Below are 14,831 nucleotides of genomic sequence, written 5' to 3'. Positions count from 1 at the left end.
CCGTAGGGAGTGACTATGGCAGATCTGTCTCCAGAAAGGGGTCTGAACCAAGAACAGACCTGACTGTTAGACTAGATTGGGTCCCCATGCTGTATGTTCCCTTAGTTCCTGCATGTCTTATATCCCACCATTCTGCATACGCTACTCGTGTCTGATTAGTTGTCTTCTTGGATTAAAAGCACCGTTAAGGACAAGGACTAAGTAAAATATTAGCATACTGCCTCGCATATAGTAGGCACTCAAGGACAAGTCGATGAATAAATGATTTTTCAGTGAATCCTTTAAGGACAGGATGGGACCTGCAATGGAAGTGAAGTAGCAATGGCCAGCTGTAATCTTCTCTCCCTACCATATCCAGAAAACTGCCTGGAACAGCTGGAGATGGGATTTCCACGGGGAGCCCAGCCAGCCCCACTACTGTGCTCTGTACTGAAGGCCTCAGGTTCTCTGCAGCAGCTGTCCCTGGATAGTGCCACCTTTGCCTCTCCCCAAGATTTTGGGCTTGTGTTGCAGACACTCAAAGGTAGGACCCAGTTAGAATGGTAAAGGGAGAATAGAAGGGGACTTTGCATTGTTGTTTGAGAACACTAAGATCCATGAACTTTCCCGATCCAGAGTACAACCTAGCTCTGAAGAGGCTGAGCTTCCACGACATGAATCTGGCTGACTGTCAGAGTGAGGTGCTGTTTTTGCTACAGAATCTGACTCTTCAAGGTAAGTTCTTCATCCAGAGCCTGGGGCATTCGCAGGTCCTCACTGCAGATCTGCCACGGTCTCACTGAGTGAGCAAGCCACTGTTCTTTTCTTGGCCTTATGTCAACTATAAAATGATCACAGAACCTGCATCACCTTCCTTCTAAAGGGTCCCCTACTCAACTCTTCCTATACTAAACATGGGAAATTACTCACTTGGAGAGTGCCTCACCTAAAAATTTTTCTTACCTTCCAGTGGCTGACAAATGATGGTGGTGGGAAGGGATAAATGTGCTGCCAGGCGCCCCCTCATAGACTTGTAGCTAATGCCCACCCCTGCATAGAAGGAAGTGTATGGAGAACCGTCTGTGCAGAGAGCCTCCCCTGTAGGCTCAATCTCTGGTTTGAATACTGACTTAGTTGCAGCCTTGCTTGGGGTTTTGGACAAATTATTTTCTCTTTCTGGGACTCTGTAAAATGTTCATACCTCTTGCTAAGGCCCTGGGGCCAGAGGGGCAGCACCAGTTCTCATGCTGCCATCAGAACTTATTCCACTTTCTCTTGACAGAGATTACCTTCTCCTTCTGCCGTCTGTTTGAGAAGCGCCCGGCCCAATTTCTGCCTGAGATGGTTGCTGCTATGAAGGGCAACTCCACACTGAAGGGCCTCCGGCTGCCGGGGAACCGCCTGGGTGGGGGCAGGGCCCTGAGGAGGGAGAGGGGGAAGGAGCCAGTCCTTTGACCTAGAAACTCAGTGGGTGAAGGCATACACCTCTCCACTGGGAAGACGGGGGTTGGGATATAGTTGTGCTGGGGCTTTAGGAGTCTGGGCTTCTCCCCAGCCAGAACTGGGTTGGAATACCCTTGTTCCCTGTTCTTGGGTAGAGGTGATGAGTAGTTCTCCCCTTCTCCCCAGGGAATGCTGGCCTACTAGCCCTGGCAGATGTATTCTCAGAAGATTCATCCTCCTCTCTGTGTCAGCTGGATATCAGGTACATGTGGGCGTGGGGAAGGTGAGGGGAGGGCAACGACAAGGGATGGAGCTGCAGGGACACAGACCAGGGATTAGTTGACTCCTGGGTGTCTAATCCTTCTCACCCCTACCAGTTCCAACTGCATCAAGCCAGATGGGCTTCTGGAGTTTGCCAAGCGGCTGGAGCGCTGGGGCCGTGGGGCCTTTGGTCACCTGCGCCTCTTCCAGAACTGGCTGGACCAGGATGCAGTCACAGCCAGGGAAGCCATCCGACGGCTCCGGGCCACCTGCCATGTGGTTAGCGACTCGTGGGACTCATCCCAAGCCTTCGCAGATTATGTCAGCACCATGTGATGGGCCCATGCCTCACAGGCCCATGCTCAGTACCATCAGCTTGCAGGGGCTGAGGCATGGGCTGCCCAGAACTCCCAACCACCAATTCTATCTTTCTCTTTCTGTCACCTTTTTTCTCTTTTTTCCTTTTTCCCTTGCACTGAGGTCTTGGAGGCCTTGATGGGGCCCAGCAAAGGCATTCCCACAACTGGGTTTAGAGCCTTTGGGCTCCTTACTCAGTACCCAGGGCCAGGAGGTCACAGTGGTCATTAATCACTGAGGACAGCCCCCACCCCCTTCCCTGCCCCGGGGTTCCTGCTTTCCCTCCTCAAGCAGTTACCCAGGCTTTAGTGAAGTGTAGGAGTGCCCACTACCAGGCCTCTCCTCTACTGGGCTCACCATGCTGCTCCCAGGCCTCAGTCCCTTTCATACCTTTATTCCTTTCTTTTTTTTTAACCAAAAAAGTTTTTCTTATAAAATAAATTTTGGGCAAACATCATGCAGCCCTTCTTGATGATTTTCTCTCAGAGAACAAAATTCAACAGTGCCCTATGGGGCGGGGAGCCCCCTTTCCCCAACTCCTTCCTCTAACAGCTACACACCAGACCAGCTGGTTATCAGTGGAGGCCCCGCTGCTCCTCATGGGAATGCTGGTGGAAGACGAAGGTGATGGCAGTGGAAGCAGCATCCCAGGCAGCCTGGAGTACCTCATCCTTGAGCCCCCACTTATCAGTGCTATGGTTCCATTGAGCCAGGTCTGAGGTGCAGTCAGAACCATCAGGGGGTGGCCAGACCTGGTGGTTGTTGACACAGCGGCGGCAGCGCAACCTGCGGGCAGAGGACAGAGCTGTGGTTACTGTAGATCCCATCTCCATGCTGTGTAGGGTGTTCAGAGGTAATGGCCAGCCGGGGCACTCCACCCACCTGTCATGTGTGTCACTGAGGCTAGCCTCATCCAGGGTAAACAGCTCCTTCAACTCGCCTAGAGAGAAGTGCCGCTCCACATCCTGCTCCTCATCCACCACACAGCTGCTCAGTGCCTTCTTGTGGCTCTGACGCTGAAAGATCTTCTCCTCAATGGTTCCTGCCTTGGGGGGGTGGGGGTAGGGGTGGAGGCCAGGGCTAAGTCACCTCCAAACACAGGGGGCAGGAAAACCCAGGGGTTGAAACTATAGCCACCCAAGAGAAGGGGAGATGAATGAGAAGAGTCTTGCAGCAATACCTCTGTTCATCTAAGCCAGCGGTCCGCAACCTTTTTGGCACCAGGGACCGGTGGTTTTGTGGAAGACAATTTTTATACAGACTGGTGACGGGTGGGTGGGTGGGTGGTGGGGAATGGCTCAGGTGGTAACACGAGCAATGGGGAGCCCCAGATGAAGCTTTGCTCGCTTGCTGCTCACCTCCTGCTGTGCGGCCCAGTTCCTAACAGGCCGTGGACCAGTTCCAGTCCCCGGCCCAAGGGTTGGGGACCCCTGATCTAAGCCCATTTTCCCAGTCTATCTTTTGGGAATATGACTTGTGCATGTCTGCCCACCCAGGATATTATCTGTACTGATGGAGGATTCCAGGGCCTCGCTAAATTTCTTCAGGGTGGGCTGAGGTTTGTCTGCAACAGCAGATCTCCACACCAAGTCCAAATCTCACTCCAGTAAATGTCATTTGGGTATCCTATGCCAGGCCCTGTGCTAATGCCAGGATACAAAGAAGAATCAAATATGATCCCTATTCTTAAACTCATAGACTACTGGGGGAGAGAGAGACATATACTCGGTACAATGATAGAAATCTGTATAGGATACCCAGGGACCCACAAGAGGGATGGTGGAATGGAATAATGTTGAAAAGCTTGAAAGTAAGGATTATCATTGAACTGAATCTTGAAAAATGAATAGATGGTTTACAAGGAAAGAGAGAAGGCATTCCACGTATAAGAACAAAATCAATAAGCCTGGCCTACTAGAGGACTGTGAGGAGTTTGGCCTGTCTAGAGGATGGTAGGAGTATAGTACGTAAGAGCTGGGACTGAGAAAGCCCCATACTGGAGAAACTTGGATGCCAGGCTAAAAAGCTTGACCTTGTCTTGGAAGTGAAAAGCAAAATTAGAATTTTTGGAAAGCTCATTCCGGAAGTAGTTGTGAAGAATGGGTTATGATAAGACCAAAGGTAAAGAATTAGGAAGTCAGATGACTGTGATTTTAGTATGGGATGGAGAGGAAGGTTAGATTAAGGAATTTTGAGAAGGTAAAATCAATGGTATAATTAGAATCTGGTTAGGAGACAGAGAATGGTCCAGTAGGATGATACCCAGATTTGGGTTGGGTGGATAACAGAGCCATTAAATGACAAAATTCAGAAGGGGATACTCATAAGACATTTAAGTAGAAATATACAGTAGGTGATGGAAATATGGGTCTAGAACTCAGGTAAGAGATCTGGGCTAAAAAGTTACTTACAGACTTGTCAATATAATGAGTGCATATAATCACAGTGGTAGGAAAACCAGAGTGGAGTTTCCAAAGAGAAAAGAATTTTAAGATTTGTAGCCAACTGTGTCAGATATACAAAGAAGAAAAATCAAGAGTCTCTTGTTTTAGCAATTAGGAAGCCAATACATCGAAAGCAGGTTCAGTGGCATAACTGGTGAGATGAGTGAATAGGAGATGAGATGAAGTAAATCTGTAGGCTTTGGAAAAATCTGACAGTGAATGAATGAAAAGTAACCCAAGGTAGTCACTGCAATAGGACAGAGGGTTGAGAAACTTGTTTTTAAGGTGAGAGCTACTTGACAACGTTTACAGACTTCAGGGGAATAAAGGAGAAACTGATCAACTAAGAAAGGAAAGGATAGGAAAGGGGTCTAGAGCAGAGCTGGAATGATAAGCCTCGAACAGAGAGGAAGGAAATGATTTTCCTTTGAGAATGGAAGGGAAGAGCAGGTGTAAAGACTGACAGAAGAGAGGAAGTTAGGCAAGAGAATTCAAGCTTGGTAGCCTACATTTTCTCTGTGAAGTAGAAGACAAAGTCTCTCCAGAAAGAAGGAAAGACAGGGCCAGGTAGGAAGCTTGAGGAAAGTGGTGAAGGCTTGAAGTAGCTGGTGAAGGAAATGAGATATGGCCCTGCTCAAAATGGAGAATGAATCTGTGGTAGTGCCAATCTGTAAATGCAAGCTGTATCTGGCACAGAAGCTGAAGCTGAGAATAGCTATAAGGATCCACATGGAGTAGGTATTAGGGGAAGAGTGGCTGAAAGGATGCACAATGAGGATCAGGCTGAATAGAAAGGGAAGCCAGACTGGGAGGAGCTGGGGCGGGGGTAACTAGGGACATTAGGTTGAAACAGATATAGGAGGTATGAGAAAGCTGGAAGGACAGGAAATGAGAGTAGAATGATAGGTATTAAAGTTCTGGGTACTGTGTAGTTTTGGTACTGTTACAAGTTCCATACTGTGGCCTTGGGAATAACGCGAGTAAAAAAATGAGGGGGAGGACTTCCCTGGTGGCGCAGTGGTTAAGAATCCGCCTGCCAATGCAGGGGACATGGGTTTGAGCCCTGGTCCGGGAAGATCCCACACGCCACGGAGCAACTAAGCCCGTGCGCTACAACTACTGAGCCTGAGCTCTAGAGCTCGCGAGCCACAACTACTGAGTCTGCATGCCTAGAGCTGAGCTCCGAAACAAGAGAAGCCACCGCAATGAGAAGCCTGTGCACCACAACGAAGAGCAGGCCCCACTCACAGCAACTAGAGAAAGCCCATGAGCAGCAATGAAGACCCAACAACGAAGACCCAATGCAGCCAAAAATAAATGAATAAATTTATTATTTTTTTTTAAAAAAAGGGACTTCCCTGGTGGCGCGGTGGTTGGGAATCTGCCTGCCAATGCAGGGGACACGGGTTCGAGCCTTGGTCCAGGAAGATCCCACATGCTGTGGAACAACTAAGCCCGTGCACCACAATTACTGAGCCTGTGCTCTAGAGCCCGGGAGCCACAACTACTGAGCCCGTGTGCCACAACTACTGAAGCCCACGCACCTAGAGCTTGTGCTCCGCAACAAGAGAAGCCATTGCAATAAGAAGCCCGCGCAGCGCAACGCAACGAAGAGTAGCCCCCGCTCGACACAACTAGAGAAAGCCCGCATGCAGCGACAAAGACCCAAGGCCGCCAAAAATAAATAAATAAAAAATAAAATTTTTTTTTTTTAAAAAAGGGGGAGTTAAGGAGGTCATTAGAGATGAAGTCAAGGAAACGTGAAGGCCAGAGTGCTGGAAAATTGCAGGTCCTTGAAGTCAGCCAGGATGATAGCTGGATTTGGGGAAGAAATGAAGACTGAACTGGTGTCCAAAGTTATTGATGAATTAGGTAAACAGCAGAAGGTAGATGACTGTAGCAAGGAAGAAAAGAGGGTAGTCAAGACAACATGAGCTTCAAAAGAGGTACTATACGATGGATGGTCTGACTGATCACTGAGAACTTGGAGAATGCCAATACCACTTCTTAGCCCCGTGGGACATGGAGTATGAGAAGACTACAAGGCAAGCGGTACAGAAGAAATCAGGTGTAAGAGAAAGCAAGTGTCCTGTGAAAAGGATGAGGCCACAGGGGAGTTTGTTAACTACTGCACAGGCATCCAGAGGGCATAGTAAGAAGGATCTGAGGAACAGGGTGGTGAGAGAGGGAAAGAAAAGAAGAATAAAGAGCTCCAGGCTAAGCCCATAGCCTGGCCACTGTTACGGGCAGAGGGGCCAAAGAGAGGCAATGAGAAACAAACCAAGGTGGTCCTGAAAGTCTTATTCCATGACCCACACCTACGCTGACCATTATCACCATCCTTACAGAGAGCAGGCGATAGATATAGCAGGTCTTCTTTTGACCGTCACGCCAGACCCGGGCCATGGCTTGTTCATCATTGGCTGGGTTCCAGTCAGGGTCAAACATGACCAGTCGGTTAGCCCCAATGAGATTGAGGCCACAGCCCCCAGCTTTGCTGCTCAGCATGAAGACAAAGTCAGGACTCTGGAAAGAGAAGAAGTAGAAAAAGAACCACTTACAGCCCAAACTAAGAATCTTGCTCAGCCCAGCCAACTGTTCTCTCATGTGCAGACCAATTGTGAGGACCACCAGTTTGCCTACCTACCAGCCAATTTACCAGCCCACAAGGTCAGTTCCCAGTACAGCCATCACCAACCAATCAGCCTAACCCTACCACACCCACCAGAAAAAAAAAAGTCAAGAGAGACCTAAAGCAGAGCCCCTTTGTAGATTCTGTCAACCCTTAGTTCTGATGTTATTGCATTAGTGGTGTGGGGACAGGAGCTGTGCACTTACGGATGGATTGTTGAAGCGCTCCACAACCTTGGCTCGCTTCTTAATGGACATTGTGCCATCCAAGCGAACATATAAGTACCTGAAGGGGAATCCAAAGATCAAATCAAGAAGGAAGCAGAGCCCCCTTGGAGCCAGAGCTACTGAAGGGACTGAACCAACCATGCTTGAATGCTGTTCATATACAGCCTGAAACCCTGAACTCCCAAAGGGAGTGGCAGGGAGCTAAGGGCTAGGACTGTCCTGTGGAGTACCAGAAGGACAAAGAACTATTCTGCTTGGAGATGGAGTTATGGCCATTGCAGCAATAAGGAAACAGACATCTTCTGGAAAGTCCCTCCTGCTCCCACATCTTGGTCCATATCCACCAATCAGAACACCTACTTTTCCTAGGGGTACAGTAGGAGAGGTACCCCTTTGACAGCTCTTCCCTACCTTCGGGCCCGGCAGAGTTTCTCAAAGAGGTCCAATGTCTGAGTGTAATTGGACACCAGCACTACTTTGTCACTGCTGCAACTTCGGGTCACCGCCAGAATGTAATCAAGGACCAGCATCTTACCTGGGAAGATCAACAACCATCAGCACCCAATGGGCCATCCCAATGGCCCAGGATTCTTACTCATGATATTCTGCCATGAGACAGAACAGATCTAGCACAAAGAGACAACCTCCCACCCCTCTTCCCAGAGGAGCCCAAAGACTGGTAGGAAAGGACTCACCTGACAGCTGAGGCTCTAGAGCCTTGGAGCTATAACCAGGGGGAAATATGTCCAAGGTACCTTCAAAGCCATCCTCTTCCTCCACACACTTGTCATAGATTAGAGCTGGATCTGAAAAAAACTCCAAAATGCCAGCTACATTGCTTTCAGAAGTTTCCACTTCAATGCTCGTTAGAACGCCCTCTAGAAGCCTACCCAGACCTTCCTCACCACCAGATTTGCTTGTTTCCAAATCCCAGTGTGCAATCAGTGCCACCTGGGATCATGAGTGGACAATTTTGCTCACTAGTGTGTTCTGTGTTCTCCCAACAAGAGGCGAGCTATACCAGACAGGGCAAAGTTTGTTATTTTTCCCCCTGTCCAATATTTTTTATGCATATGTGTGTGCGCACACACTCTCACGCACAGTCCTATATATTCCAAGCACCAAGCATGGGTCAGGCAAAGGATAAGCTAAATTTTCCAAAGCAAAGGGTCTGGTTTAGAGTACACAATACATGAGCTCATGCCTTGTGGAGGCACAGAATTACATGTGGCCTCTATGAGGACTATGGACAAGTTTTAGTGAAGGTGGTTGAACTACCTTCCTTGCTCACTCTCACAGAGGACCCCAGCGCACGGATCCAACTCACGATTACATAGTTTCTTTAGTGAAGTGATGGAAGAAAGGGATGACACACTCATATTGCCCTCACGCAACTCTTCTGCTGGCTTGGCCTGTCTCAGAAACCTCTTGTATAATTCAGTCTGAAGGGGTGTCAGCCTGAAAAAGAAAAAAAAAAAAAGGAGCTGGGTCAGCAGGAAATGCTGGACCACACTTCTGCCCTCCAAGGACACACTGAGAGCCCAGCCATACCTCAGGGACTGAGCTTTTACCCACTCACTCCACACCCCTCAGTTGAGTTCAGTACCTACAACAAACCACCTGCTCGATCTTCACAGGCAGATATTTAGAAAGGATATCAGATGTCCTCCGTATCAGGCACCTGGGAGAACAAGATAAAAAGACAAGGGGCTGATAAAACTGCCACCCAAAGGACCAAGACTGATTTTCTTTTGTAGTATCAAATGTCAGAAACCCATCAGCCCTATGGCAAAGATATCTATACCAGGGTCTCAGTCACGGGAACAGAGACCCTTTCAAACAGTCTAGCTCAGACGGACAACTCTCTCTTCCCCTTCAAAAGGTCAGCTGGGGCTTCCCTGGTGGTGCAGTGGTTGAGAATCTGCCTGCCAATGCAGGGGACACGGGTTCGAGCCCTGGTCTGGGAAGATCCCACGTGCCGCGGAGCAACTAGGCCTGTGAGCCACAACTACTGAGCCCGCGCGTCTGGAGCCTGTGCTCCGCAACAAGAGAGGCCGCGATAGTGAGAGGCCCGCGCACCGCGATGAAGAGTGGCCCCCGCTCGCCGCAACTAGAGAAAGCCCTCGCACAGAAACGAAGACCCAACACAGCCAAAAATAAAATAAATAAATAAATAAATAAAAATTAAAAAAAAAAAAAAAAAAAAAGGTCAGCTGCCTTTCAAAAGAAGGCAGAGGTCTCCTACTAAGCCTGGTGCTCTGACAGGGGAAGTAAGCTGTAAACCACTGAGCCCTTATGGGAGTTTCTGCTTGCATTTGCCCAAATGCCTGCTGCCACACGGCCCGAGGTTCAATGAAAGTATGCCCATACTACCTGGCAGACCAGGAAGGACAGGATCAGGCACCTAAGCAGCAGCTCCTAAGAGCACACTGACTCTCCTTCCTGCCATTTAACCTGGGAGGGAGGTGCCTGTTGGCAAAAGGAAGACTCTTCAGGAAGCAGATCATCAAGTATACATAACTACAACAGAGGACTCCAGAATGTACCTGCCCCTTGAGCTATGTGGCCCCCCTGGAGAGAGCCTTGTCAGCCTGGGAGCCATACCCATCCTTCAGATCTACTACCTGTCACAGAAAGCTATGGGACGTGGGAAGGGACGCCTGATGCTTTAGGTGTGAGACTGACTGAGAGGAAACTTCTGAAGTACTAACAATGCTCCAAGGGATATTTTGCTCAGGAAGTCTAGCAACAGAAAAAAGCTTCCTCAGCAGGATGCTAAGCGGCACCAAACCAGACCACAGGGCCCAAGGTCAGGGAGAAAGCAGGGAATCAGCCTGCAAGACCCCTTCATTTATTCAGTGACTACTGTCAGGGCACAATCCCACTCTCTTAGGAGAATCCCAGACCTCAAGGCCAAGGCCACAAAGGATTGGCTTTGGATGGCTAAGGAGGCAATTCTGATGACCTAATGTGGGGGGACCCAAAGGGAGGTACTACTGTCTAGCCCACCCCCCCATTACCTATTCACAATGCTGATGAGCTCCCGCAGTCGCTCCTCTCCTAGATGCCTATCTTCCTCACTGGCAGCTGCATCTCGACCCTTCAAAATTGGCAATTCAAAATGCTTCTTGAACTCCTGGGCAGTTCCTAAGCATAGGAGAAAAGGCATTAAAGAATATAGAAAAGTAATGACTTTCCCACTGCCAGTAACAGCAGACTACTTTGTCACAGACCAACCTTCTATTGAGAACAACAAAGCTGAACAAATTATAGGCAATTTCTGTTTGAATGGATCAGAGAGCTACCAAAGCAGAAAAGACTTGAAAGGCCAAATAATAAGATAGCAAGTAGATCAAAACCCAAATATATAACTAATTACATTAAATGTAAATGGACCAAATAATCCAATTGTCAGACTGGATTTTTTTTTTTTAATAGCCCACCTATATACTGCTTATAAGCGATGAAATAGCATGTACAATGAAGTACAAGACAGTCCTCAACTGGGACTTCCCTGGTGGTCCAGTGGTTAAGACTCCACGCTTCCACTGCAGAGGGCACAGGTCGGGCAACTAAGATCCCACATGCCATGCAGCGCAGCCAAAACAACAAAAAACAAACAAAAAACAAACAAAAAAAGACAGTCCTCAACTTATTATGATGGTTTGACTTATGAATTTTCGACTTTATGATTGTGTGGAAGCAATATGTATTCAGTAGAAACTATACTTCAAATTTTTTTTATTAATTAATTAATTTATTTATGGCTGTGTTGGGTCCTTGTTTCTTGTGCGTGGGCTTTCTCTAGTTGTGGCAAGCGGGGGCCACTCTTCATCACGGCGCACGGGCCTCTCACCACCGCGGCCTCACTTGTTGCGGAGCACAGGCTCCAGACGCGCAGGCTCCGTAACTGTGGCTCACGGGCCCAGCTGCTCTGCGGCATCTGGGATCTTCCCAGACCAGGGCTCGAACCCGTGTCCCCTGCATTGGCAGGCAGACTCTCAACCACTGTGCCACCAGGGAAGCCCTATACTTCAAATTTTTAATTTTGATCTTTTCCCAGGCTAGCAATATGAAATACCATACTCTCCCTTGATGATATTGGGCAGCAACAGCGAGCCACAGCTCCCAGTCAGCCACGTGATCATGAGGGTTAACAACCGATATACTTATAACCATTCTATGCCCATACAATCATTCTGTTTTTCACTTACAGTATAGTATTCAATAAATTACATGAGATATTCAGCACTTTTTATAAAATAGGCTTTGTGTGAAATGCTTTTACCCAACTGTAGGCTAATTTAAGTGTTCTGAGCACATTTCAGGTAGGCTAGGCTAAGTTATGATGTTTGACATTAAATGCTTTTTTTCCTTAAAGGTGTATAATTATTTTATATGCCACATACCACTTTATTTTATGATTTTTTTTTGGTTGGGGTGCTGTGCCACATGGCATGCAGGATCTTAGTTCCCCAACCAGGGGTCAAACCTGCACCCCTGCAGTAGAAGCGTGGAGTCTTAACCACTGGACCACCAGGGAAGTCCCTTAAATGCATTTTTGACTCAAAATATTTTCAACTTACAATGGGTTTAGCGGCACAGAACCCCATCATAAGTTGAGGAAGATCTGTACTGATACATGCTACAGTATGGATGAAGCTTCAAAACATTATGCTAAGTATAAGAAGCCAAACACAAAAGGTTCCATATTATATGATTCCATTTATAGGAAAGATTCAGAACAGGCAAGTCCATAGAGACAGAAAGCAGATTGGTAGTTGATAGGGGTTGGGGGTAAGTGAGGATAGGGAGCAACTGTTTAATGAGTATAGGGTTTTGTTTTGGCCAGGAATGTAAAAGGTCAGGTACCTCACAAAAGAGGATCTCCAAATGGCCAATGAACATATTAAAAGGTGCTCAACTTTTTTTTTTAAAACAATCTTTTTTTTTTTTTTTTAAATATTATTTATTTATTTGGCTGCGCCGGATCTTAGCTGTGGCACGCAGGATCTTCGTTGCCACGTGCAGGATCTTTAGTTGCGGCACGTGGACTCTTAGCTGCTGTACACATGTGGGATCTAGTTCCCTGACCAAGGATCGAACCCAGGCCCCCTGCACTGGGAGCGCGGAGTCTTAAACACTGGACCACCAGGGAAGGCCCAAAGGTGTTTGAGTTTTATTCAACATTAAATAAATGCAATGAAATATCACTAAACACCCATCCAGAATGACTAAAATTTTTTTTAAAATGTGTTCTAAAGATAAACATTGGTGATGCTATAAAGCAGAGGCCAGCAAACTATAACCATGGGCCAGCCACCTGTTTCTATAAATAGTTTTATTAGAACACATCCATGCTCATTCATTTACATTTTATGGCTGCTTTCATAGTGCAATAGCAGAGCTGAGTAGCTGTGACAGAGACAGTATGGCCTACGAGCCTAAAATAACTATCTAGCCTTTTTTTTTTGGCCACACTGTGCAGCATGCGGGATCTTAGTTCCCCGACCAAGGATCAAACCTATGCCCCCTGCATTGGGAGCACAGAGTCTTAACCACTGGACCGCCAGGGAAGCCCACTATCTACCCTTTTAAGAAAAAATTTGCTGGCCCCTGATGTAGAGACACTGGAATTTTCATATACTGCCGGTACAATCGCTCTGGAAAACTGGAGTATCTACTAGGGTTAAACACATGCATAACATATGACCCAGCAATTCCACTCTTATGACAGAGGAACGCATACTATGCTCAGGTAAAAAAATGTACAAGAACGTTCACAGGATCATTATTCAAAATAATAAAAAACTGGAAACAATTCAATTGTCTATCAACAGTAGAACTAATAAATTCTGGTATATTCATAAAATGGAATAGTATACTAAAGTGAAAAACAAACTACTGCTATAGGCAACAACATGCATGAATCTCATACACATAATACTGAACAAAAGAATCCAGATGCAAAGGAAAATATGCTATATGATTCTTTAAAGTTCAAAAATGGGCACTAATAAACCCTTCCACAGATATCTATGTGTAAGAATTGCCCAAGCTATGGTTGCCAGGGGCTGGGGGGAGTGGGAAATGGGGAATTGCTGCTTAATGGGTAGAGTTTCACTTTTGCAAGATGAAAAAAGTTCTGGAGATGGTTGGTGGTGATGGTTGCACAACAATGTGAACGTACTTAATGACACTAAGTTGCACACTAAAAAATGATTAAAAACAAAACAAAACTGCCTAATACAGAGTCTGCTCTGAGGCCAAAGCTCTTGAGAGGCGGCTAGGATGTGATGAGCAAAAATGCCTGGGGATAGTAGTTCCATCCCCAGCTCACAGAGACAATGCCCTGCATAGCCCCTGCCACCTCTGCAGTGGAAAAAAAGACCAGAGTGGGCCTTGCTGAGTTGCTCAGCAGAGCCAAGGTCTCCCAATGGCTTTGCTACTCCTTGACATGAGAAGTCTTCCTAGAAGAGTGCCTAGTGACCCACATATAACTAGTGGTCTCTCCTCTCTCTCCTCAGCTAGCGTTACAATCCCAAGGCTAAGGCAAGGCTCCTCTCCAGTATATCAGACAAGGCCAAGATTCTTACCCAGGATTCCCGAATTAACAAAATGTACCAGGCTGAAATACTCAAGGAGATCATTCTGGATGGGAGTCCCGGAGATGAGGACCCGTCGGCTGGTGTTCAAGCTGTCCAGGGCCTGGTAAGTCTGATTCTCAGAGTTCTTGAGCCTGTGCCCCTGCAAGGAAATTAATTCTCACTTAGGCATGGGCACAATGTGGCCTCCCTAACAGTAGCAAAATCTTGTATAGACAGGCAAAGAGGAATCATGAGCATTACAGGTCCTGAGGCCTTGGGAACTGGGCAGGGGGCAGCAAAAGCGAGAGTTTACCCACTCTCTTGGGGAGAAATGCCAGGCTCAAGAGACAGACCTTCAGCTTCTAGACCAATGCTATATCCATAAAGCATGGATTCTCTATTTCTTCCCCTCCTCTTCCCTGCCCCAACCTCCAGAGCCATAGTAGCCTGCCTATCCTCTTCAGAGATCATTCAGACATGTTAGAGACCCGTGCTTTCAGGGAATCCTCCCTCTGCACTAGCCCAACCATCCCAGAACCTCCTGAGCCAGATGCCTTCTGTATTAGTCTCCCAGCTATCAGTGCTAAGGGGACTTGGTCCAGGCTCCTCCTCTCCTCTTTCCACAGAATCCAGCCAGCTCAGAAATCTAAAGAAAGAGCCTCTCTCTGCCTCTCTTTGCATCTCTTCCCCAATCCCTATATCACCCACCCCAATACACACCTGTTACTTCTCTCTTTTAAGCCTTTTTCAACAAAACGGTAAAGGACCCTATCAACTTTCCTCTCTCCCCAAGAATCACACGGGCACGGTCAGGCCTGCGCCTTTTCTACCCCCAGCCCCTTTCAGCCCCACACTGGGCAGGGCACACAAAACACAACCACCAGTGAAAGAATGAACAAAT

At 47.4% G+C, this 14,831-nt stretch overlaps 2 protein-coding genes across 4 annotated transcripts in view; one reads left to right on the top strand and one right to left on the bottom strand.

Annotated features, from left to right (window-relative positions):
* The window catches only part of LRRC41 (leucine rich repeat containing 41), an 18,751-nt gene extending 16,254 nt beyond the window's left edge, over positions 1-2,497 (top strand). The window contains exons 6-10 of the mRNA XM_068539797.1: positions 359-523; positions 616-714; positions 1,262-1,384; positions 1,609-1,684; positions 1,800-2,497. Coding sequence (XP_068395898.1) covers positions 359-523; positions 616-714; positions 1,262-1,384; positions 1,609-1,684; positions 1,800-2,019 — 683 coding nt within the window. The 3' untranslated portion in view covers positions 2,020-2,497. The remainder of the gene's footprint in view (positions 1-358; positions 524-615; positions 715-1,261; positions 1,385-1,608; positions 1,685-1,799) is intronic.
* RAD54L (RAD54 like) overlaps positions 2,426-14,831 on the bottom strand; it is a 26,238-nt gene continuing 13,832 nt past the window's right edge. For all 3 annotated transcript variants that reach the window (XM_068539798.1, XM_068539800.1, XM_068539799.1), the window contains 10 exons: positions 13,940-14,090; positions 10,364-10,490; positions 8,950-9,024; positions 8,671-8,801; positions 8,039-8,149; positions 7,755-7,878; positions 7,323-7,401; positions 6,831-7,010; positions 2,923-3,086; positions 2,426-2,826 (listed from right to left, as the gene is read on the bottom strand). In XM_068539798.1, the coding sequence (XP_068395899.1) occupies positions 2,616-2,826; positions 2,923-3,086; positions 6,831-7,010; positions 7,323-7,401; positions 7,755-7,878; positions 8,039-8,149; positions 8,671-8,801; positions 8,950-9,024; positions 10,364-10,490; positions 13,940-14,090 (1,353 nt within the window). In that variant the 3' untranslated portion in view covers positions 2,426-2,615. The remainder of the gene's footprint in view (positions 2,827-2,922; positions 3,087-6,830; positions 7,011-7,322; positions 7,402-7,754; positions 7,879-8,038; positions 8,150-8,670; positions 8,802-8,949; positions 9,025-10,363; positions 10,491-13,939; positions 14,091-14,831) is intronic.

The sequence above is a fragment of the Eschrichtius robustus genome, chromosome 3 (assembly GCF_028021215.1).
Source record: "Eschrichtius robustus isolate mEscRob2 chromosome 3, mEscRob2.pri, whole genome shotgun sequence".
Lineage (NCBI taxonomy): Eukaryota > Metazoa > Chordata > Mammalia > Artiodactyla > Eschrichtiidae > Eschrichtius > Eschrichtius robustus.
Note: the sequence above shows the minus strand (reverse complement) of the source record. Positions and strands in the feature narration are given on the sequence as shown.